At 54.8% G+C, this 24,185-nt stretch overlaps 2 protein-coding genes across 3 annotated transcripts in view; one reads left to right on the forward strand and one right to left on the reverse strand.

The window, feature by feature from the left end:
* Nucleotides 1-9,569: 9,569 nt before the first annotated feature.
* Nucleotides 9,570-17,826, reverse strand: LETM2 (leucine zipper and EF-hand containing transmembrane protein 2). Of its 2 annotated transcripts, XM_082495684.1 has the most exons (11): nt 17,778-17,826; nt 17,385-17,598; nt 16,155-16,611; nt 15,847-15,990; nt 15,363-15,497; nt 14,704-14,907; nt 13,381-13,500; nt 12,663-12,773; nt 12,433-12,519; nt 11,610-11,684; nt 9,570-10,979 (listed from the first exon to the last, which is right to left on the reverse strand). In XM_082495684.1, the coding sequence occupies exons 2-11, from the start codon at nt 17,429-17,431 to the stop codon at nt 10,929-10,931; spliced, it is 1,431 nt and encodes a 476-aa protein (XP_082351810.1). In that variant the 5' UTR covers nt 17,432-17,598; nt 17,778-17,826; the 3' UTR covers nt 9,570-10,928. The 2 variants fall into 2 exon arrangements, with proteins under 2 accessions (XP_082351810.1, XP_082351811.1); XM_082495685.1 differs by lacking the exons at nt 16,155-16,611; nt 17,385-17,598 and having other exon boundaries at nt 17,778-17,791.
* Nucleotides 17,827-21,304: 3,478 nt separating this feature from the next.
* The window catches only part of NSD3 (nuclear receptor binding SET domain protein 3), a gene marked incomplete at its 3' end in the record, with an annotated part of 43,199 nt that continues 40,318 nt past the window's right edge, over nt 21,305-24,185 (forward strand). The window contains exon 1 of the mRNA XM_082495642.1: nt 21,305-21,474. The remainder of the gene's footprint in view (nt 21,475-24,185) is intronic.

Raw genomic sequence — 24,185 nt, forward strand, 5'->3', positions numbered from 1 at the left:
AGTGTCGCCTTTTGGCGGGTCCTTTCCTGGGGAGGACCCACCCACCCGCCGAGGGACGGGGTCCCGCTGTGAGGACCCAACAGAAGATGCCGCTGTCCCCACGGGCTCAGGGCGACGCAGCCCCGTGAGCCGCCCGGGGGTCCGGCCGGGCAGCCCTCCCCTCCCGACATAACCGCTGCGGCTCCGGTTCAAACTCTCCACTTCTCCAGCCCTTTTTCCTCCCCGCAGGAGGAGCGGTGCCAGCCCCAGCCTGTTCGCATTTAAACTTGACCTGCTGCCTCCAGAAACCACTGGCCCTGGGAACGGCGGCGTCTCGTCGCCCGGGAAGCCCTGCGGCGGTTAAAGATGCTGCCCAGGACCCTCAGTCGGGGCATCCCGGGGCATCCTGCGCCCCACGGCCCCCCGAGCTGCTCGGGCGTGCGGGGTCCGGGCAGGGGTGCTGGGCGGTGGCTCCCCCGGGGGGGTCGAGGGGCTGCAGCCCCTTTACTGAGCACTTAAATGGTTAAGATGAAAGGGCTGCAGCATCATGGGCCTCGCTGGCCCTTTTAAAAGCATCTGCTTGTTGCTATTTCCCTGTGTAAATTAAATCGATCAGCTGTGCTCTTCCCCCCCCCCCCCCTCCCTAAATTAAGTAGAGCTTTTAATCAAGTGATTTATGTTGAATTCACAGGCCGAGATTAAACTGGCAGCCCAGGCAGGCGGGAGCGGGGGGAGCGGGGCTGGGGGTCTCCATAAATCACCGCTCTCCCTGGGACCGACTTGGCAAAGGCGGCGGGGAGAGATGGAGCTCGTGTTTACATCATCAGAAACTGCTGCTATCACAATCTTCTGCTCATTTCCTGGGGTTACCAGGAGGGCAATTAAATATGATAATAAGCAGAGCGACTCCAGCAGCACCGCTAGCGCACGCTGCGGGGCTGGGGAAGGGATGGGCACGCACAGCCGGGTGTCCTCCTTGTGCCCGGGGCACGGAGGGTCCCTCCCGCGGAGCCCTGGGGCCACCGCGCTGCCCTTCATGGAGCCGAACCCCTGGGGGTCTGCAGGGACGGCGCTGCCTGGACGCCGGCCCCAGAGCAGGGAAATCTGGCTGCTCTCTGCTCTTCCCGGTACGGCGTCCGCTTCAGGGGCAGCTCCAGAGGTGGAGATACCCCAGTGCCGGTGTCAGCACGCGCAGAGCCAACATGCGGGTGGCCCCCGCACCGACCCCGCACGGAGCAGGACCCCGAGGCATCGGCCCCGAGGGCGGCAGCAAGCCCGGGAGAAGGCTGCCGGAGCTCCTCCTGCAACCCCTCTGCGGGACCCCTCTGCGGGACGCCCCGGCGGGACCCGCTCAGGGCTGCGCGGGGACCTGCGGGACCAAAGCCACCCCCATCGCCCAGCACTGCCCAGCACTGGACCCTCCCCGCTGCGGTCGGACTTAGGAGGTGGGTGGGACGGGGTCCCGTGGGAAACGACCCCAAAACAACGGGGGATCCGGAGTCGCTGCCTGCGGGAGCCCCTCAAGTGGGTGGCCGGGGGCATCGGGCATTGGTGGCCACCGAGCGCTCAGCCCGCAGTGGCGTGTTTGGCTCCCACAGCATCCTTTGTCTCCTCCACTCCTCGCCTTCCTCTTTCTCTCCTTTTAAAGCCCTCCGGCTGCGCAGGACCGAGACAATCTCCTGGCGCGGGCCCAGGACCGGGCTGCTCGGCGCGGGGCTGAGCGGGGCTTTGTGCGGCTGCCAGCCATGGCAGGAAACCTCCGCTGCAATTCCACCTTGACGGGGGATCCCACGGCCCGGCTGCCGCAGCACGGCTCAGCGGGCGCCCCGGGAGCAGCCCCCCCCACCCGGGGCCACGGCCGCCCCCAGCTGCCCCTCCGCCCCGCGCGTCCCACCCAGCTGTGGGGTCAGCAGGACTCAGGGGTCCGGCTCCAGCCCCCCCCTCGGCCACCCACAGCTGAGGAAAGATGGAGCCAGATGTGTGCAGCTGCGGCGGAGGCAACCTGCGAGGGGGCACGTGGCTCCCCCCCAGAGCCCTCGCTGCCCCTCGGAGCGGCAGCGGCCGGGCAGACCCCGCTCAGCGCAGCGCAGGCAGCGGGATGGCACGGGCAGCCCCCCCAGCGGGGGGGGCAGAGGGTGTCGGCAGCCCCCGGCACCACACGGTCCCACGGCCGATGGCGAGCGGAGTGGGAGAGAGGCGGCAGCGGCGAAGCCGGGGCAGCTTTCCAGCCGTAAATTGCTTCTTTGCAAGGAAATAACCCTGCCCCCCCCCACCCCCCACCCCGAGAGGCAGGGAGGCCCCGAGCAGAGGCCGCAGGAAGCTCAGCGGGAGCAGGGCCGTGGCCGCGGCCCCCGGGAGAACCGGCAGCCGTCATCTGCCTGGGGCTCGGGGCAGCGCTCCCCAAAACCCCGGGGATGTCCGGGAGTGGAGATGCCTTCCCCCCCTCCGCAGCCCCATCCCTGAGGCCGTGGGGTGGATGCTGGCCGGGGGCGGGGGGCAGAGAGGGCAGGTTTGGAAGTGGCCACTCGGACACGGAGGGGGGTCTGTGCCCGTGCTGAGCCCTGCGGTGGCTGTCGGTGTCCTGGCACGTGTCCCGGCCCTGGTCGCACCATGCTCCCGCGGCAGGAACTTGGCACGGCTCTCGGCGAGGTTCCCCCACTGCACATCGCCGCCCTGAAAGCTCGCGCACCAGACCCTGTCGAACGCCACGGATCGGCTTCATTTCATCCAAACAAAACAGCGGGTATGAACCGGGGCAGCTGCAGGCAGCTCCCGCTCCTCTCCAAGCCCCACCACTGTGCCGCGGGCTCGGAAGGGACCCTGCGCCCGCCGCGCTCCTGCGTGCTGCCTCGCGCCGTGACGCTGGGGTGGGATGTTCCCAAATCCTGAGTGCAGCCCGTGCAGGGATGGTGGCAGCACCACGGCTTAGCTCCAGCTGCAGGGGGAAGCCCTGTGGCACGGGCAGGGGACCAGCATCTCCCCTGCATCCCCCCCGCATCCCCCCCGCATCCCCCCGCATCCCCGTGACGCAGCTGAGGCTCCATCGGGTACCACCGGGACACACGGGGGTGTGAGGACGGGCAGCGGCAGGACGGCACCATCCCTGGCAGACAGCCCGGGGACATTGCCACCTGCGCTCCGTGACGCTCCGCGCAAGGTTTGGCTGTTGGGCCCTTTTTCTATGATACTTTAAGCTGGTGTAAGCCTCCGGCTCCTTTGTTACAAATGTGTAACAGAGGCAGAAAGCCTGCTAGGAATGCAACGCTCGAATACAGGAGGCTATAAATCTCAGCCTTTGTTGTGCTTGGGCCTCACTAAATCAGTGCTTTTCCCTCTGAATATTAATCTACCATAAAAGTGCTGACCAGTGCATCTTTCCCCAGCAGCTTTCCGGGGAAGAGGCTGACGCAAGGACCGGGGCCGGCTGTGGCACGGGAGACGTTTCCAACCAGCATCCAGCAGAAATCCCCCGTCTCCTGGGCAAGCTGCTGCTGCCGCACCGGCACAGTGTCCACCGGCGGGATGGCGGCAGACACGGGTGCCGTAATGCCTGGCTCCGAGCGGGAGCAGCGATAGCGCGGGGATGCCCGGGGGGAAGGATAAACCGGTGGAGGAGCCGGAGACGAGGGGAGGGCTGAAAAGTGTTTGGCACCGGCGTGGCTGGAAAAGCTCTCCCCACGCCAAAGCACACACGGCCTTGGATCTCTGCAACGTTTAATTTGCCCGATGTTGCAGAACAGAATCCAGTAATTTATGGGGCTCTGCTGGGTTCGTTTCCTCCGCTCGCTCGGGGGGTCAAGTAGCAAAATTGCTGACTCCCCCGTTTTTGTGCCGGTGGGGTAGGGGGGTCCCAGGAAGGCGCCGGGGCTGCCGCCACGCTGGGCACAGCCGAGACTCGGGCACGTGCCACCGGCCCCGCGGCGTCCGCAGACGCCTGCCGAGGGGCACGGGGGACCAGAGCTCCTCTCTGCAGCTTTGTGGCACAAACCCACCCGGGAAGGACTCGCCTGTCCCAGCCCGGGGGGGGCGACCGAGCCCCGTCAGAGCCCTGCAGCAGCCAACGACCTGCGAGGGCTGGGGGGCAGCAGCTGGGGGGGGGGGGATTTTCGGTCTGGAAATGGGTTTGTTCAGAGATGTGTAAATGGCCCAGGACTCCTGTGGGTTCCTCCACCTCCCCCTGGCTGCAGTGCCCTGCGCCCCCCCGGGAGACGGGTGGGTTTGCTCACAATGCGCGCTCACTTTGGAGCTGAACACCGAAGCTGGAGACCCTGCCGGGGCTGGGGGTCACCGTGGGAAAACCAGGGAAGAGCCAGCCCCAGCTTCCAGAGCTTTCTGAACTCAAAACACAGGAGGAAAACAGACACGAAGCGACCCCTCGCGCACACGCCGGCGTGGCGTGGTCACGGCGGAGCGCAGCCGGGAGGACGGGGCTGCGGGGAGCACCTTAGCTCGCCCACGGCCGGGCGGCGGACGCGCAGCACCCGGGCGATGCCGCGGGCTCCCCGCCAGCCCCTCTGCGCTCTCCACCTGCAAAACCTCTCAGCAGAAGAATGTGCTGCTCCCTCGGCGGGCGGCGCGGGCCGGCTCTGCCTTCCTCCCGCCCAGGACACCCCGCCAGCATCCTCCTCTCCCTCCGCCCCGCGCGGGGGCCGCCCGCCGGGAGCATCCCGAGGGAGCCGCCGGGAGCCGGCACGGGGTCGGTGCTCGGAGGGAGCAGGTGGGTGACAGGGACAGCTTGCTGCGAGCTCGCCGGGGGCTGAGCCGAGCCCCAGGGGCCGGGTTCCCGCCATGGCCCTGGGCGCCGACCGCTGCTTCCCATGTTAATTACTGCTAATGACCATAAAACCAGCAGAGAACAGGGCTCCCCATGCCCCTGCGCCTCGGCTGGGTCGCTCACAGCCCCTGACACCCCGGTGAAGCTGCCGAGGCCGCAGAGCTGAGCATCGCGCCCGGATCGTGGGTTACTCGGGGGAAATATGTTGTGCTTAAGCCCCTCGTTTAAGGACGGCAGCGGTGGGTGCGTTTCAGACGGCCGCGGGGCTGGGGGACGCCTGGCCCCGGCAGACGGACCCGACCCCGGCCAGAAGGCATCTCCCGAGCGGCGCAGGATGCTCGAGGGCTGCCGGACCTTTTGGACAAACCTGCTGCCCCCCTTCGCGCTGGCAAAGCAGCCGCCAAAGGAGGTATTATCTGATCATTTCACCTCAAACCTCCCCAGGCGGTCGCTAAACGCTGCCAGGAAGGGTTCAGGCGGGTTCAGAAGTTGGAGCAGCCGCAGACCTGGAACACCGGGCGGGAGAAGATGACTTCCCTCATTATCCTGTATTATGTGGTATAAGATGTTCTCCTAAGATGTATTTAAGGACTATCGGAGTGGCAGTCTTTCAAGGGAACATTACCCATTTGCAGGAAATTAAGGGTATTATCCCAGTCATTTTCAGCCTACCTCTTGCACCGAGACCGGAAAAGCCCCTGACCATTTGAAATTCAACTCCAAATTCTCCAAACACCCTGAAAACTTTCCAGGCTGCCAGAATAACGTGGTGCTTGTCCCCCGGGCAGCCCTGCCATCGCGCCGTGCAGCGCAGAGCCCGGCGGCGGGAGGGGATCCCGGCCCGAGGTGGGGATGCGGAACGGCTTGGGGACGACGTGGGCTCCCTCGGGGCTGACACCCCCTTCCTGCCAGCCTGGCAGAGCCGAAGCGGCCCTGGGAGGGGAATATATGTGACTTTGCCCCTCCGTGGTCCTCCCAGTATGCCAGTCCACTGCTGTGCGGGGCAGATCACCGCAGCGCGGGCTGTGGGTTGGGGCTGGGGCTGTGCAGCATCCCTGCAGAGGAGCATCCCCAGATGGATAAGGGCAGGGCCGTGTCTGCAGCAGCCCGTCCCCAGGGACCGGGGTGTCACCCCGGGGCAGCCCCAGCGAGCGCCTCGCCGTGCTCCGAGTGTGTGTGGGCAGGATGGAGCCGTTTCTCCTTCTCCTCTGGGGCAGGAGCACCGGGGCGCAGCCCCCCTTTGTGGGGTGACCTGACCCGTCACCTGTCAGTGATTTGCGCACTGTCACATCCCTGCACTGTCCCCTGGGATCACCGTGCTCTGAGCAGGACCCCCCCCGGATCTCCCTCGGCTCCCAGGCTGGGCGCACCCCAGGGTGCCGGTGCCCCCCACAGCGGTCTGCAAAGCAGGGACGGTCCCAAAAGCAAAGCCTCTCTCCCCTTCCCCCCTCCGGCTCTGCCAGAAGCCCCTAGGGAGGCAGAAGCACCCCCACCCCCGGGGAGCCCTGTGCTGGGTGGGGGCGAGTGGGTCCCTTTAAAGCCAGAGCGGGCGGAGGGCTCCCGCCCCATAGCCGCCCCCTCGCAGCCTGCGGCCCCCAGAGCATCCGCGACCACCACCGGTAAGTGCTCCCCAGCGCTGGGGCTGTGCTCCTGGTATTATTATTGTGGTGGTTGTGCTCTAGGGAACGGTTTATTTTTTGCAGAACGGAGGCTGTGAAATAGTCTGGGGAGGGGTCTGGGGGGTGTTTCCCCCCCCCTCCGCAGCCGCTCGCTCCTGCCTCTGCCCAAGCAGCTCCGCTGCTGGCAACGGGGGTTTCTGCGGGAGCGCTGCGGGTGAGCTGCGGCTGTGGACTCCCATCCCCGGCTGGCGAGAGGCTCCGTGCGTGGCCCCCGTCCCTCCAGAGGGCTGCGGGCACGCGCTGTTACCGAAAACCAGAGTCAGGTGTTCAGAGGCCCCACATAACTCCGCTGTAGTGACTCTCCTCCCTGGGGGTAGGTGAGGAAACAGGACAGTGTCGATTATTCAGCTCCAGAAGCAAAATCCTCTCTCCTCTCCTCCTCCGTGCTCCCGCCCCTCCCTAACAGCCCTCACCGGGGGCAGTGGGGCTGGCGCTGCCGCTGCAGTGGAGCAGTGAACATTCCCCCCTGCGATCTGTGCCCAGGCGGGCTCACACCCCCTCGGGTTTGCAGCAGAGTGTTTGTACTGGTTCAAAATCAGCTTTTCCAGGCCTGTGCCTGGCGGCTTGGTTACCCCGAGAAGCTGACGGCCTGATCCTGCTCAGCTGATAGTGCTGCTGCCAAACCAGCCGGTCCGTGTCAGCTGCAGCGTTAAGGCAGGGGAAAGAGGAGCCCGTCGCTGCGCTGCAGAAGGTTCCTGCCGGGCTCGCTCGCTGCGTGGGGCAGGCTCGCGTCCACGGGCTGCAGGCACAGCAGTGACGAGTTTGGCGAGCTGGTAGGAAGTGTGTTGTGCGCCGGTGATGCGGGGGGGGGCTCGTTTGGGGGACCTGGGGCAGGACACGGCTCCGGCACTGGCTGCAGGAGCAGCGACCAGACAGTGGTGTCCACACGTGTGTGGGAGCTTTGGGGACCCCCTCTCCAAGGCGCCTGTGCCCCACCGACGCGCTGCCCTTGGAGGCTGGGGAAGGGGCAGGAGCCGGCGGGACGCTGGGTCGCAGGCAGCATCTCCCCGCTGCCTGCCCTGCCTGCAGGCAGCACTGCGACGCGTGGGGCCAGCGCGTCCGAGCGGGTTCGTTTTGCCGCTGTTGGCTGGAGCGGGTCTGGCCGCAACGCCGGGGTCGGAGCTTTGAAGCTCAGCTGCTGCTGCAGGCGCAGAGAAAACAGAAACCTTTGAAGTCTGGTTGGTGCTGAAAACACTTCATTACGCTGCGCTAATGAATGGCGGGCTCTGGGGATTCGAAATTCCTCAGCCGTGCTGGGTGCCTTCGGCCGTGTTCTGCCGCACTTCTGGGTAACGCTCCCTCCTGTGGCTCCTAATTGCCCCTGGGAATAAGAACGATTTCTCAACCCAACTTTGCCTTCCCCGACGCAGGCCTTGGCTTGTTGCTGCAGGGTTGCGAGCAGTGCCCAGGCTCTGCGTGCGCGGCTCTTGTCGCAGGGCTGCAGGCAGCTCTGGGAGCCGAAGGGCTCGCGGCGCGCCTTGGACACGTGGCTTTTAGGTGTTGCTCGGGGAGCTGCAGCTCAAACCCCGCAGGGCTGTTGGCTGGGCACGCGCCGGAGCAGGGCTCCACGCACCGCTGTCCCCCTCCAGGCTGGCCCAGGTGGCCCCGGGTACTGGGCACCATCGGGGAGATCCCAGTGCGGTCACCGGTGTCTTCACGGGATCAGAGTGTTTATAGTATCGGTTGTTGGATGTCACGCGCACCCGGAGAGAGGATCCTGGCGTAAATCCCGAGGGCTTCATAGGCAGGATGAGCACCTAGGACGCGCACCCAGGATGTGCGAGGTTTGGGGATCTCTTTTTAAAGGTTTCTGCAGGTCTGCGTTTGGCACACGCTGCCTACGGATGGACAGATGGACGGACGCGGGATGGAGCTGGGCAGGCTCCATGGAGGGTGGGGTGGGGTGTTGGTTTAGCTCCGAGCAGCCCCTTTGGGGGCTTTGTGGGTCCAAGCACCATCCGGTGCTGCTCTCTGCCGGTGGGCGGCGGCAGCGGCCGTGCGGGGGTGCGGGACCCGCCGGCTCCACGCGTGTCGGGCAGCGGCGGCCGTGGGTCCCCCCCGCAGCCCCCGGTGCACCGCTGGCACCGCTCGGACACCAGCCGCGGGCTCCGGCTGAGGGAGAGCAGTGGCCCCGGGCTCTGTGCGAGTCCTGAGCGTGCTAATTACCTAGGAACCCCTGGGGAACGGGAACGGGAACTACCGAGTGCTGGCAGAGAGCTGGGCGGTGGGGAAAATCATCGATGGTAACGGAATCATTGTGTGTACGTGCCGGTGGGGGACAGGGATGAGTTCCCTCGGGTGGCGTTAGTACCAGCCAAGCTGCCCGTCCTGCCCGCCCCTGGCTCCGCAGCTGCAGTTACCCAACACCGTTCGCAGACACGTCGGAGGTCTCCGGCCCTGCCACAGCGGCAGCAGTGACCCTTCGGTTAGTGGTACCCGCTCTTCTCCTTCTCGTGCAGCTACACCCGTAGCTCCCTGAAAGCACGCACAACTCAGGCCGGCTTCTCAACGGACACAGCAGCTCCAGCGACTCGAAGGGAACTCGGAGTTCCTGCACGTGCAGCTCGGCTGGAGCTGTCTCAGTCCCCACCGCAACACCTTATTCAAGTTTATTTCATTCCCACTTTCTTTGGCTCTTCAGGAAATCCCACCCGCGGTTACACTGAGCTCATTTACCGTACCAGAAAGCCCAACTTTCCTCCTGTCTGTGAGGCTCTTGCTTTGGTGAACGCGGCTGGCTCTGCAGGCCCAGTGTGTGTGCTTTAAACCAGGGAGACTTCTCCCCTTCTTCCCACTTCCCTTGAATTCAGGAATTCCATCTCGCTATTTACATGCTTGAGCCTTAAGACAGCAATTACTTGCATTCTTTTACGTCTGCACACTAATGTCAGTGCTCGCACCGCCGGAGCCTTGCGCTGAACACTTGTACTTGGCTCTTTAGGGGGTGAAGTGCTTTTCTGGACAAAGGGGGCTCTGCAGATGCTCAGTCACTGCTCTGTTCAAACAGCAGCGACTGTCAGTGGTACCAAGGAGCCAACGCTTCTGTTAAACACACGAGTAGCCAAAGGCTGTTCTGCCTCAGTCAGCAAAGTAATGGCCACCAGCAACATCTTGGCCGTGCTACACAGAGACAGGAGTGACACTTGAGCAATGGAGTTATTTTATTGAAATAACATTTGTTCTCATTTACTAACCACCAGTTAAATACAAATATTGAGCACTGCATTCTGGCTGTACTCATGAGGGTGCGGGTACAGGACTAAGGACGCGGCACGAGGGTAGCTGTCATCTGCAAGCCGGTTCTGCACTGCGAGAGAGAGCCTGAAGTCACATGTTTAAAGTGCTGATAACGCCTGACCTTGAGATGACTGGCTTTTTTTTTTTTTTTTTGAGTTGGACTGTTCTAAAGGCTGACCTCTAGAAAAGACATTTCATTCTACTTAGCACCAAGTCTAACTTTAATTTTAAAGTATAAATATATTTAAAATCCATAATGTGAGTAATTTCTGAACATTTACATAGGACAAAGTAAAAAACCTAACAAATGCTAAAAAAAAGCTTTTCAGTATCCTCCTATAAAGTCTACCAAAAAACAATCAACACTGGAGTGTGTGAAGAATCATTTTGTAAAGTATAGTAAGTCTGAGAGCATTTGCTGATGTGCAGTTGTGAGCCTGATAAGGTGTAACCAAGTCTTACATCGGACTTGGGAAATTCGTGTGGGTCCCCATGTTCCCACCTCACACGACCCAGTGGGATCCTACAAACACAAGTCTCTGCCTTCTGGAGCAGTGCCTGGCACCTGCTGCAGCTCTCACTGATGAACGCGGACGCTCACACAGTGGAAGCTGTTCTCTTCACTGTTCTGCTCTTGTCCAGCAAGTTCTTATGTCCTTCTGAACAGTTAAGTTCAACCACAACACTGAGGAGAGCGCTGGTCTTCCCTTTGCTGCGGTTATTCTCCTTGGTACAAATGTGGCCGTGAAATACAATGGCTACATGGGTCATTCTGTGCACTAGTTACTGGTTAAACCATGCTAACCAGGATCGAGAGCCTGAGCTGGCAAAGCCGCAGCAGCAGAGCGAGCTGCAAGCCCTGGCTGTGTGGGTACGTCCCTGCAGAAGATTTCAAGCTGCAGAACAGGCTTTACTGGACTTCCAGCCTAGCCCCTTCTGCGCCCAGGCCTTTACGACAACGAAAAGCTGCCTCTTCTAAGGTTTAAAAGCACAAACACCTGTTCAGTAACAGCACAGACAGTAGCGTCGCTATTAACATATTTACAACATAAGTTAAAATGGTGGGGGTAGGGCACAGAGGAGAACCCAGCGCGCCTTGCCATGGCCTACTTGCTAATAAGCTTGGAATAGACGGAGGGGCCCCTGGGGGCTACTGACGCCTTTCTGTGCAAAGCAGCCTCCTGGGAAGTCCCTTTTCAGGAGGCGCAGAGATGAAAGCTCTTCTCTCCCAGCGTTAGAGAGTCCTCGCTGGCTCCAGGCTAGGCTCCGTTGGCCCCGGCCTTGCTGCTCTGAGATGCCTCCATTTTAGTCTAGGGACAGAGAAAGTGGCAGATTTTAGGTAGTACCAACACAAATGCTTCTTGAAATTCAAACCCTTTTTTGAGGAAGGTATCTTCCCATTTACTATGGGAAGCTGGAGAACAACAGCTGACTAAGAACAAAGTTCTTCAGAGTAAAGGAGCGTTCTGCTGTTGATGAAAGTCAGCCTGGAGTCCCAACCTTGCCGTAAGTGGCCATCCTAGACGTATACATGAGCAGCTAAATTGAAATCAAATACTCACAGAAGGAAAACAGGCAAAAGAAAAGGCAAATCCTTGTAGAAAAATTTTTACAGATACAAAATGAGACTTAACACGATGGTGGTTCTGACGGAAGGCTGGTCTATCCTGGTGGTCTAAAGCAGATTATCAAGGAAGAGTACAAGGATGTACCGCTAACTGCCTACCACACTCTGCTCCCTTCCCCAGTTTGACTGCAGTCTCTCAGTCACGTGGTATTTTTCTATTTAACAGCCCTCAGTGCAGTTCTCATCCACAATTTCTCCAGTCACTCCTTGAACTTAACATTCACAACGTCTTGTAGCACAAATTCCCAGTTTGACTACACGTTGTGTGACAAACAGTCTCCTATGGAAAGCCTAAGAATTCTGAAAAGCTTACCTCTCGTGGTGGAGGCTTAACTGACACTTCTGAGACTGGCAATTTCTCTGTTGGCTGAGATACAAATTCTTCATTCTTTAAGGAAAAAACGGCTTTAAGTCACAGAACCTTCTCAGAAAACAAAGCTCTAGCTAGACCCTGTACAGTCCCTTCTCCTTCCCGAGTAATGCTGTTCCCTGCAATGCGCGTTTGTGAAAGCTGTGTGTTGGTATTTCCATCATTTCCCCTACGCAATTTAACAGTTATTTGGAAATATTTCTAGCAGTTGACACAATATTCTCCTTTAATTTCTGTTGCTGCTTTTATCAGCTTGGACTGATTTAGGGAATTCACTTTAGCCTTATGCCGAGAACCACATGCTCTGGCTTTCTTACTCGAGACATTTTGGCTCTTTTTGTCCTGGAGATTTCATCCAAGTTCACTAGGAGAGCTGAAAACAAGTCACCTTTAACTGGCTTCTCTGAGCTAAATGCACCTGGACTGAAGTCTCTGTCTTTACGTGAATACAGCAACTTAGAAGCTTGTGAGTGCTCCTCTGCTGGAGGCCAGTAACACGGGGTTGAATAAGCAGCTGTTTCCACCATCAGGACAAGATGTGCCACAGCAGATCTCTGTACCGGTTCATTGTCTCATAAGTCAGAGTACACAACTGTGAGGCTCTTGGGCAAAACCATGTACACTATGCAAGAATATACACTGCTTCTGTGCAATGGTATCAAAATTTGGGTTTTTTCTAACTTTGGAAAGGTTCGTTCACACGCTCCTCCCAAAGATTACAGCACTACACACTCATTTTCCTACTTGTAAGCTGCTATTTTCTAACCTTTCTTCCCTGTACAATGGGGGCAGGATCCGCTAGGGGCTCTTGACCTTCAGGAACAGATGTCACGACTTCAACAGTTTCACCTGTCTACAGAAGAACATACAGTTCAGTACAGTTATAACTTCAGCGCACTTGGAGGATCAAAGAACAAGATTCATGTCACAGTGCTTCATTTTTATAATGTGTAATGGTTAAACTATTAACCTGAAAGTTTTATTCAAACAACTCGCCTTATTTTGTGGAACTGGAACCGATTGTGGCTTCACATCTATTAAGTACAAGGCACGGGAAAGCAGGAGCAGAGAAGGTGGAACATTCTCTTTTAAATGCAGATCCAGCCACTGTTACAAGAAAACAGAAGGAAAAGTGGTTTCATATTGGCTCTACGTCAGCGCTCTTTGTCCTTAAAGATCTTAAAGCTATCTTGACTTTGGCTAATACAGTTTTAAGTTACCACAATGAGAAGAAATAGTCTTGAAGAGTTAAGAATACCATACAGAATACACACTAGAGAGGAAGTTTCCAGGTACTAGTGAGGTACCAACATCACTACTGACAAACAGCCAACAGTGAAAGCTAAGTACTTTGAATTATCTACAGCTTATCTGAAATACAGCACCTACAGCAGTATCTGTAATCTGACTGAATGCTTAAAAAAGCCTAGTGTTGGCTCTACTACAAGTCTTGGCTATTTTAGAAGTTTAAAACATATTCCACCCCCCAGCTTCATCTTGCTTCTAGCTTGCCCTGATGCTACTTGGTTTTCTCTTTAGTCTAAGACATAATCTGGATACTTCATGCCTTAAAGCTCAGCTACGCAGGTGAGGATCCACCTAGAAACACTTGCATGAGTTCTTAGCAAAACTGTGCCTGCTCTAACTGAACACTGCACACCACTCTGTCCTAGGAGAAACCTTGTCAAACAAGACCAGCGCAGAGTGTACTTGCCTGCCTGAGCTGCTCCTTTAGTTGCTCCTCCGAGAGACCCAATGATCGCATTCCTCTGGCTCTGCATGCACTCTGCAGCTCAGACACACTTAAGCCATTGACTCCTTCCTTGGCAATCATCTGAAATGAAATGGAATGTTCCTACCTAGGCACAGAGTAAGCCAAAACCCTGATGTACTTGATGAGCTTGAGCCCAAAGAAATGTCTGTTTAGGTAAATCTGCATAAAGTCATACCAATACAGAGAGGAGACAAACCTGACTTTGTAGAGAATTCATTCTGTCCTTGAAAGCTGACAGTCTCCGGCTATAGAGGATGAAAAACTTTGATCCTGATTATTTTGTTTTTTTCCCCCCTCAAGTACTGAGAATTTCACTTTTACATGTGATCCGACAGGTTTGAAGAATTCACTCAAAGGCAGGTGACCCTGAGAATTGTCAAGATTGCAGGCTTAAAGCTGAACCTGTGGCTAGTTGCACATGCCTGTCAGAACTGGTCACCTTAGTAGCAAGAAGTTTTCCGGTCTTTCCTCCATGTCGATATAGGATTCTTAACACCATTTCAAATTACAGTGCCTACACGGTTGTAAAATGTAGGCTGGAAGGGACTTCTGGAGGTCCCCAGTCCAACCTCCTGCTCTAAAGAGGGTTAACTTAAAAGTTTCTTTACATTGCTCAGCCTTTTGCATTTATGCTTCGAGCCCCTCTAGGGATGGGGATTTCACAATCTCTAGACAACCTGTTCCACTGTTCACCCACTCACTGATTTAATTTTTTTTTTCTTATCAAATTGGAACTTTCCTTGCTGCAACTTATGACCATTACCTGTTGTCCTTTCACTATGCACCTGTAAGTCTGGTCCCATTTTCTAAATAACCTCATTAGGCAGTTGAAAACAGCACGCAGAATCTCCCTTGGCCTTCTCCAGGCTAAATAAATCCATCCACTTTATAAACTGGTTAAAATCTGGTGTTTCCACCCAGTATTTATTCCAGAATTGGAACCTCCCTTTTTTACAAGTTAGTACGCCTCCAGAATAAAAATATAAGGGTGTTCCAAACAGTGACAGTATCTGCAGTGCCACACTCATTAGGGCTCACCGAGCCTGCAAGGGTGCAGGAAGATGAACTCTCATTCTGTTTTCTTCTGGAATCTCTCCTGGGGAGAATCCGTGCCATCAATATTAAACTTCACATCTGAGGATGGAGTGTGGGCAGTGATGTGTGCCTCGTGTAAATCAGGCAGTGATTCAGAGGGCAGAACTTGAGATTGTGAAAAGCGTGCATGCCACCAAAGCAGTTACATCTGTGCCGTTTTAAACTTACTTCATCATCCGCCTTGATAGTTCTGAGTCTCAGCAGAAGTTGAAAGCGGAGCAGATTGTTGGTGCCAATGGGCTGCAGCTCAACCAATTTGCAAAGAGCCACCAACTGCGGCCGTTCCAAGTGTTCCAGGGTCAGCTCATCCTCAAAGAGCTTGGAGAAGCGTACAATCTCCTGGGTACTGGGCTGATGGCCGGTGTGCCGAATCTAAACAAAGCAGAGGCATCAGGGCCAAAAGCGAAACCTAAACAGAATCACAGTTTGTGAATCCCCTTCCCCATCTAAGGAAGAAGCCCTTCCAGTTTCTCATGCTGGTATTCCCGTCTCTCGATGGAAACAGAATGATACAGTTAAAAGGCCAAAGCGAAACAGTGTTTTTGAGTGGCCACTTAAAGGATTTCACAGGGTAAAACTTTTGCTGTTGTTCCAGGATGGAAATGCTCGTCTGTACAGATAGCTCTGACAGATGGCTGAAACGCCAGTGTCAGTAGGGCGTTAGCTGCAAGAAGGCATGCAGTTAACAACAACACCTGACAGGACGGCTCTGTGCTGTCAAATCTCTCTGCAATCTTTGTAAAATTCCAGTATTTTCTGCTGAAAACAAACAGCATTAAAGCTGGTATAAGTACTATTGCTGTCATCCCCAGCACAGTTCATTTTACCTGGTGCACGTAAGAAGAGAATTGTTTTCCTTGTCCTGTATCTGCTTTGTTCCTTTTGGCCATCTCTGCAATGGTCTCCTGCAGGAACTTTGCTAACTCCAGCTTTGCATTTAATTTCTTTTTCTGCTTTTCTTCCTTCATTTAGAGAAAAAAAAATTATTAAAAATTACACGTGAAAATCAGAAGACAGTGGATTCTGGGAAAGGGATTAAATAAGACTTCAGTACTGAAAGCATATAGGCTTTGTAGGTTACTGTAGAAAGTGAAAATTGCTTTGCACTTTCCTACTGATCACTGTTTACAGTACAATCTCCACATTCTGCTGTCCTGTCTAGGAATAAGCCAAGAATGTCTGACTTAGACGTGCGTGTGAGGCCAATACTCATTTACAGCAGCAGGCAGGAAACCACAGCTCTTCATGCAGTTGCACTGATGTCCTAACGAGCTGGAGTACACAATCTAGACCTTCAGAAAGGACACAAACCTTTTTTGACTCTGTCTCAAATGTCGAGGGCAGCATTTCAGGGAAGAGTTTCAAGAAGACAGGTAACAGAAATTCCATGAAGGGGACAATGACAAACACCAGGAAGGGAACCAGCCGGAAGAGATCTGCGCAAGTTCTCAGCAACTGTACAGAGAAGAGCACAGCAGAAATTATTACTCAACTCAACACAAAAAAAAACAAAAAAAGTGCTCCAAAGAAGTGTGGAAACTGAGTGGTTAAACTTCTTTCATTAAAACAAGGCTCTTAATGCATCATTTTAGCCAGGTGTTTGCACATCTGGCACTTACCCTTCGTCTCTCCCTCCTAGTGAGGACCTGACCATGTAACAGCCTCCACACCATCCTGGCAGCCACCTTAGTGTCAATCCAAAGCAAGTGGAATCCATTGTAATAATGTTTCAGTTCATCCACAATTTTTTGGCGTAAAGACTTTTTTCCCACGGGAGTCTCTATGACTTGTTTTGTTGGCGTTTTAGCAGGCTTAGTACCCTGGTTTACAGTACTTCGGTGGGGCGGAGGTTCATCTCGGAGCTCCTGACGCAAGCAGGCGGACGTGTGAAACGTTCGCACAACTTTAACCGGTGAGTGAGGCAGGCCAGCGCCCAACCGTGTGCAGCGCAGCGATGGCTGGTTTTCAGAGTCTCTTACGCAAGTCCGGTTTAAATGAGAATCCACTAGTTGGACAAAAGCAACTGCCGGAGAGTATGGAGGATTGGAGTGCACAAGAAGATGGGAGCCTCTGAAACTGGAGAGGTATTTAAGCAAGTAATAGTGCATTGTGGCTAAGGTACCTAGGCATTACACACAAATTAATGTTCTCAGTGCCAAATGAATCTTGTGAAATTCATCTTGTGGCTGCCTCAGTATCTGAGATTCTGATCCTTCAGCATCGGATAAAATAATGAGAATTGGTCCCATGCTAACAACCTTTCTCTTGGGGGAGAACAACTCAAGAATCCAGACTGCCTCTAGGAAGCCCTTCTACCAATTGGATTGCTTAAAACTTGCCAGTTGCAAACAAAAAAAAAAGCCAAAGCCCCTTCTCTCACCAAGCACTTAGAACAGAGTTCTCTGTATTGCCTGCCACCTCCCTCCCCCAGCAACCTCAGCTGTTAAAGACAAGCTGCACACTGAAGAGAGGCACGCGGTTAGATACCTTCATCTCTTTTCATAAAAGAGCTAAGACCTCGCAGACCGCTATACATTATGACAAGTGCTGAAATCCCTTAGTCTTAGATAAATCAAACTTTGTACTTCTCATGTTTAGCCAGGTGATCTTTTGTAGAAGTCTGCAGAAGTACTCCAGTTTAAAGCATTGATATTACACTGAACGCGTACACAAGCAAACATCAGAATGGCACCCGTGACTGTAAATAAGTTGCTAAAGAAAAGCGTTAACGTGCCAGGGTGCCTCCTTGCTCCCTTCGGCGTGATTATCCTCAGCCTGTTTCGCCCCCAGCCCAGCACAAGAGGAACGCTATGGCACAGGGCTCCCGTAAACATCCATCCACGCCTCACCTCGACCTGGCGATGGCAAGCAGCACGTTACAGCTGGCGAAGGCCATGGTGCCACGCAGTCATCGGCTCTGCCTGGAGGTGGGCAGCGGCGGGACCCTCATCTCCGAGAGCAGCGGCCGGGGAGCCTCGGGGCGCGCTGGAGCCCTCCCTGCCGCGGGGCCGGGCCCTGCAGGACCCGCCGGGCCTCTGGCACATCACCGGCCCTCCCGCGCCGCTGCCGGGGAGGGAGGGGAGAGGTGAGCGGGGGCTGGCGGGGAACGGGGCCGCGGCCCGGGGATCCCCACTGTTCCCACCACCCCGGTCCCTTCCCGCCCCGCGGCTGGACCGCCCCAGCCCCGCTGCCTCCCCGCCGCCCAGAGCCGCTCCCGATCCCGGTCCCCCCGACCCGCTCACCCCTGGCCGCGGCCCCGGTCCTCCCAGACGGTCCCATCGCACCCCACCCGCGACACTCTAGCCCAGCGAGCGGCGCTCTATGATTCCCTTTCCATCACGCCATCGCGTTGCGTCACAGCCCCTTCGGGGATAGCCAATCAGAAGGCAGGACTGCGGCGCTGCCGGAGGCCACCCAATGGAAGCAGGGCGGGGCGGGGCTTGACCCGAGGTGCCCTCAGGAAGGGCCGCTCATTGGCTGCGTGGGCGGCGGCGGCGACGTGCGGAGAGGGCGGGCCTCGGAGGGTGATGTCACAGGCCCGTGCGTGACGCCATCGCGAGGAGGGGGGGCTGCTCTTGACGTCAAGGAGGGTGAGGAGAGGGCGCGCTGGGCCTGGGGAGGCGGCAGTCCTGTGACAGTGACCGGGGCGGCCTCAGCGCCTGAGGCCTGAGGTGAGGCCTGTGGTGGGGCCTGAGGTGAGGCCTCCTCCCAGGCCCGGGGCAGGTGCAGGCACAGGGGCTGGAGGGACAGGGGACTCCTCCTTTCTCCCACTCTTTATGTTACTTCTTATTAGTTTTGCTGTGGGCTACCCTGGCGCACCCTTGGAGGAGCTCTGCTGGTGGCATCTCTTCACCTGCGCATTTCCACCATTATTAATGCAGTGCCTGGAGAGCGGGGGAGAAACCAGGAGCCATGCAGGGGGATGGGCTGCCAGCCGGGAAGAGCTCGCTGGTTCCAATCCGTGTGCCTGTTGCATCCCGTGAAGCCTTGGCTCGAGTCCTGGCGCAAGGTAGGAGATCTCGTGGGGCAGGTAACTCACACGCTAATGTCATTTCATCGGTGGCCACATCAATGTTTCCTGGTGCATTTGTAGGGTTTTCAAAAGGGAAAACGCCATCGGTAGTTCATCAGCCCACACTCTCCAGCAAAAAGTTGATAGTATCCCTTTATTTTTTTGTATGGAACAAAACTGTGCTTTTACATGAAAGGTTCCCATTTAAGTAATTGCAATTTCTGTCTATATATAGAACAGAACATATTCTGAGCAGCTGCGTGTATGCTGGGGCATGTAACAGTAAAGCGTCCTTTTGTGTGTTAGCGCCTGAGAACAGCTTTGCATGGAATTAGGTGTCAGAAGGAAGTTTCAAGCCCAGACGTGTATGAGACAAATACTGTGGGTCTGCGGGTCTGATGAAACACGTAGGCAGCTGCAGAAACGTTCTTGGTTTGGAGATTTGGTCTTTCAAATAGTCTTCTGTGTTTGAGGAACTATTGGTGAAAAAAAACCTTTATTGCCCATAATGAAAAAGCTTTGTAACCCTTTGGCAACTTTGCTAATGGGTGCCTAAACAGATGAACAATATTAAAAAAAAAATAGAAAACAAAATTGGGAAAGATGAGTAAGAGGGAGGACAGAAAGCTCCCGAGGTCTGCCACTAGTGCTCTCAGCGAACTGTTGTGTTTTCCATTGGTTGGAAAGCACGTTTCCTGTAAAGGGCTGGTCTCCAAGTCCTTTAAATTCTGAAAAAAAAACCCCACCCCTTCATTAATCCAAATACTTTTTGACTGTCAAAAACATTTCTGCATTGTTAATGCAGACCATATAGTAGTACAATTTAGTTCCTGTGTGCTTTATTCTGCCAGAGTTGGTTCTGTTAAACCGCGTCCCCTGGGATTGCAGAGGAGGGGTTTGTTTTGGGTTTTTTTCCCTTGGGAGAAGCTCGCTCTTGAGGAAGTGGCAGAATAGGAAATTAAAACTACATGGGTAGGCAAACACAAACTGCTGTCCTCTGAACCCAGCCCAAGAAGGTGTCCTTTGTTCATCGCGCTGGAGTGGGAGAGCTGTGGTACTGTACTAGTGTGCAGATTTCAAGAACTTGGAAATGCCGAGTTTGTCTCCTCAGAGATGTATTTCCATGTGAATCCGTGAGATGGCTTCTAAGACAATGCAGACCAGAGTCTGTTGGATGTGCTTATTTACCTTCTTGTTTTCAAAACTGTGATTTAAACATATTTAGATGTCTTCAAGAGCTTTTCCTGCATGAATGAGACACTCGTGTTCTAAAGGAGGCTGATAGAGGGATGCTCCTGTCCTGTGTTATGCGCTGGTCTTTAGGAGAGTCAGTGAAGTGGTGAGGGGTCAGAGACCCTCCTTGACACTGCCCGCTGAAAGCCCTGATGGAGAACTGCAGCTTCCACAATTCCCCTTAGCAGTGCCACCCCTGTTTTTTGGGAATGGCACCAGGCATAGACTGTTTATCTGGGAACAGGCGTCAGTTCTGAACTGTTCTGAGACATATAGGCAGCACGATTTGGGGCACAGCTTCTGGAAGCGATTAGCATGCTGTGTTTAATTCTTCAGGGAGAACACAGCACCTCTTTGATTGTTCAAGAATATTGTTTTCTCTTGCATACATCTTGGAGTGTTATTGTAAAGGGCTCAAGTGTGTGGTGCATAAGGAATGCTGGGGTCTGTTAGTGATGGAGCTGCGGTTGCTCGCTGGCTTGAACCGCCTGTGGTGATCTCCTGGAGCTGGAAATGTGGAGTCTGGCCGTGAGGTCTCAAGTGCCGGCAGAGCAACAGCCGTGCTCGTCCAGGGGCTTGGGTCAGGTATGCACGGGTTCATCCGTGCAGGCTGGGTGACAATTGTGAGGGTTGCTAATTACCGTGATTATGTGTTCTTCTGGTAGCTGGTTATGTCCTGTAGTCCCTTCACAGGGCAAGCAAAGCGGCGGGTTATGTTTCCCTTATTCCGCATTCTATGCTGGCCATGGCATGGATCGTCCGCCTTCCTCAGGGGCTGGGAAAGGTGAAGTTGCTGTCATGGCGCTTCCCTCACCTACCCTCAGCTTTGGGTCTGCCTGTGGCTTCCCGTTTCCAGTAAAAACCATCAGGAGTGGGGAAAAAGTAATGCGAGAGAAAACTGAACAAGAGAAAAATGGAGCAAAACCAGTAATTCCTGTCAGAAGTTGTCAAGAGGCATCAGAAAGAAAATAAATTCTCATCCCTTGACTGCTGCAGGAAAACCAGGACCTTAATGTTCTAATATTAACCTTAATATTAAGCATTTAGAATTTCCAGAAGAGAGAGAGAAAGCCCGTTTCTAGGTCGCCTCCATCTTTGGTGCTTTATTGTATTGAAGGAGGAGGAAAATCGTCGCTTTTTAAATTCACTGGGTTTTTTCCCCCCAGGACCTCAGCCGGCGCCCGCCGCAAGGCACGACGGGAGATGTAGTCCCGCGAGACCCGCTGGGCCCGCGGGACTACATCTCCCGTCGTGCTTTGCGGCGGGCGCCGCCCGAACGGCCAATCAGGTGCCGAGGGGGGCGGTGCCGGCGCCTGCGCAGTACGCCGCGGCGGCGGAGGCGGAGGGCGCGGGAGCGGGGCCGGGAGCCGGGCAGAGCGGCACGGAGCGCCGCCTTCCCCCCGCCGCCAGCGGTCGCCCGCGCCCGCCCGCGCCGCCGCCGTAGCGCCCTCCCCCTTGGCCGCACCGGCGGTGGGGTGGGCGGGCGGCCTCCCGGGGCGGAGCGGCGGGGGCGCGGAAATCGAGGCCGAGGATCCGTCGCGGCCTAGCTGCTGCGGGAGGAGGCGGGGAGGCCCGTCGTCGTTGCCGCCGCCGCCGCCGCTGCTGCTGCCGCTGCCGCCGCCCCCGCCGCCGGCCTTTGTCTCCGCTGGGCTGGGTGGACGCGGCGGGGGCAGTTAGAATGGAACAGACTGAAGGTGAGGGCGGCGGGTGGTCGTGCTGGCGGGGGTGGCCCGCCCGGGCTTAAAGGGCCCGCGGCCGCCATGTTTGCTACCGGCGCTGCGGCGGCGGCGCGGCCCCCGCGGAGGGGAGGGGGCGATGGGCCCCGAACCGAGACGACCCCGCGGGCAGGGCCGGGCAGGGCGACTCGCTGTCCCCGTCAGGCGCGGAGCCGGGCCGCAGAGGGCTGGGGCGGGCAGGGCTCAGGGACCCGCTCGCTCGTCCTACCCGGCTGGGTCTTGGGCAAGCGGCGGCCCCCGCGCCCCCTCATTCCCCGTTTCCGCAGGTGACTGGGGCGAGCGGACCGAAGTTCGGGGGGGAACCGGTCTCGGCGGGCCACAGATCTTCTGGTGGGGAGAACTCGGGGTGGGAGCCTGCGCCGCGCTCTTCTGACAGGGTGCAGGGCCGTCTTCGTGACAGAACCGCGTACTTGTCAACTGCTGCTCAGATAGAAAGGGTTTCAGTGCGTGCTCTAAGGAACTGCATATAAGTGAAGGATTTGTTGTTTCTTGGATTTATATTTTTTTTCGGTACTGTTGCATTGTACTCTACTTTGTTCTGTGTCTCACTCTGCTTTCTTTTGACTGTCAATATACTCGGCAATCTTAATACAGGTTTTAAGATTTTCAATTTGTTGTTAAAAAACAAATCTTAACGGTAACATAGTTATATTTATCAGCCAGCACAAAACACAATGTAAAGTAGCCTGTTATCATAGTTGAAGAAAAAATTGTAGCCTGTTTTATGACTTTTTAGGTCTTCAGTGGCTTATTGTAGAGATGCACAGAGAATGTTTTGGCAGTTAGATTTTTTTTTTTTTTAATATTTTATTGAACTGCTTGAAAATATTTTGCTCCAAAAAGTAAGCATGTGCTTTATGAGAGTAAGGGTAGAGGGTGATGATCAAAGACTGTACATTTTGTTTTAATACAACCGTGTTTTGCATTTTTCAGTTTGGTAAGTTTGCCTGACTTTGAAGCGATTCACATGAGATACATTGCAGTTATTGCACTGGTTTTGATATGTGAAAGCATGTCATGACTCTTATGGTATTTGGTATTGCCAAAGATCTGACTTCTGTTTTTACATGAATATCAATCTGTGACTTTCCCTAGAGAACAAAAGATTTTCCTCCACATTTCCTATTTGAATCCTGAGGCTCTAAAAACAAATGAGTACTCTAAGCTCATTTTCAAGACAAACCCCTTTTCTGTCTCTCTTTTTTTCTTTTTGATGCATAGCATTTTCTTCAGTTCTGTCTGAGTTGTTTCTTTCTATGTCACCATGGGAAACTTGTTAAAAGAAGCCTTATCAAAACCATATTACAGACATGACTATTTCTTCTGGCATTTAAAAAAAAAAACCAACAAACTGAATCACCTTTAAAAAGGTATACAGGGAAGTAGTCAGCCTTACAGCATCCTTTAAAGTTTGTCAAGAGGCCTCTGATTCACTGTCAGTGGCTGCCAGAAGAGACTGCTCAGTCCAGCTGAAGTCAGTAGAAATCCACAGGCTACAGTTTTTCTGCTAATGAAGCTACGTGCTGTTGAAGAACTTGGCATTGTCTTAACGTATGTAAATAAAACTTTCCATGCATGACTTCTTAAGGACGTCCTGAACAAAATGGGACAAAGCAGACTGCAAATACTGAATGCGGGAATCAATAAGTATAATTCTTTTATTTCTGTCTGCAGTTCATGTAATTTGAACACCACAGGGTGCTGTTACAGTTGATAAAGGCAGTCCTCCAGGTGATTTTTGACATGATTGTAGCAGTAGTGTGGGTATATTGAGTTCTAGTGAGGAGTTTGGTGGCAGGTGTGTACATTGAACTTCAGCGAAAGCCAAGTTCTGTTTCTTGTGGTTCCAGCTGGGCAGTATTTAGGTTTTGAGAGGAGGAATGAAAGTATGACAGAAGTCGATTGCATCACTTAAAAACCCTGACCGACTTAGGCTGTTCCAGCCAAGCAGCTGTCTCTTTGTAAAACACGTATAGCAGTGAACATCTATTGAGAATCGTTGCTGCGTGGCTTAGACCCTTGAGATGACCAGTACCAGTACAGGTTAGATAGAGGCGTACATCGGAATGAAAGAGTGCAGAAAATGGCAGTAAATGTACGTGTGATGACTCAGGTAATGAAGGGGTGGTAGGATATGAACAGATCTTTGAATCTCTCTGATGTAGGTCTATGTGGACAAGAGCTGGGTTGTCATTTTTGCATAAAGATGGCCTAGAACTACTTTCAAGATTGTTGATAGAAAGTCCAGCTGAGGGTGATGAGGCAGTGGCACCGTTCAATGAACACCTAAGACTGACTCAAATTACTGCTTTTTCAACTCGGTCAGTGAGCTGCTAAGACAGTTTCTGTTCTCACAGCAGATACTTTCCGTCTGTGTAAAATGCCTTGCCTCTAACAAGCGCTAACCCAACTGCTTTAGGCAGGGCCACCCACGTGGTGATTGTCAACAGAAAAGGGTAAAATAAATTCAGAAAGGTTTTGTGGAAACTCAGTTTAAAATATGTGCACGCTACACTTTTTATCAGTAGATGTTGTGTCAGCTCATCACTGTGTGATAACCAGCCTCAGATTAACAGGCGTCTGTGTTGGTCCCAGCGGGGTTTGTCAGCTGGTAGCAGTGGGCAGAAGGTGCACAGAACCCCGTGGGTCTTGGTCGTTTGGGGAAAGCG

The sequence above is a fragment of the Vanellus vanellus genome (assembly GCF_965231255.1).
Source record: "Vanellus vanellus genome assembly, chromosome: 26".
Classification (NCBI taxonomy): Eukaryota; Metazoa; Chordata; class Aves; order Charadriiformes; family Charadriidae; genus Vanellus; species Vanellus vanellus.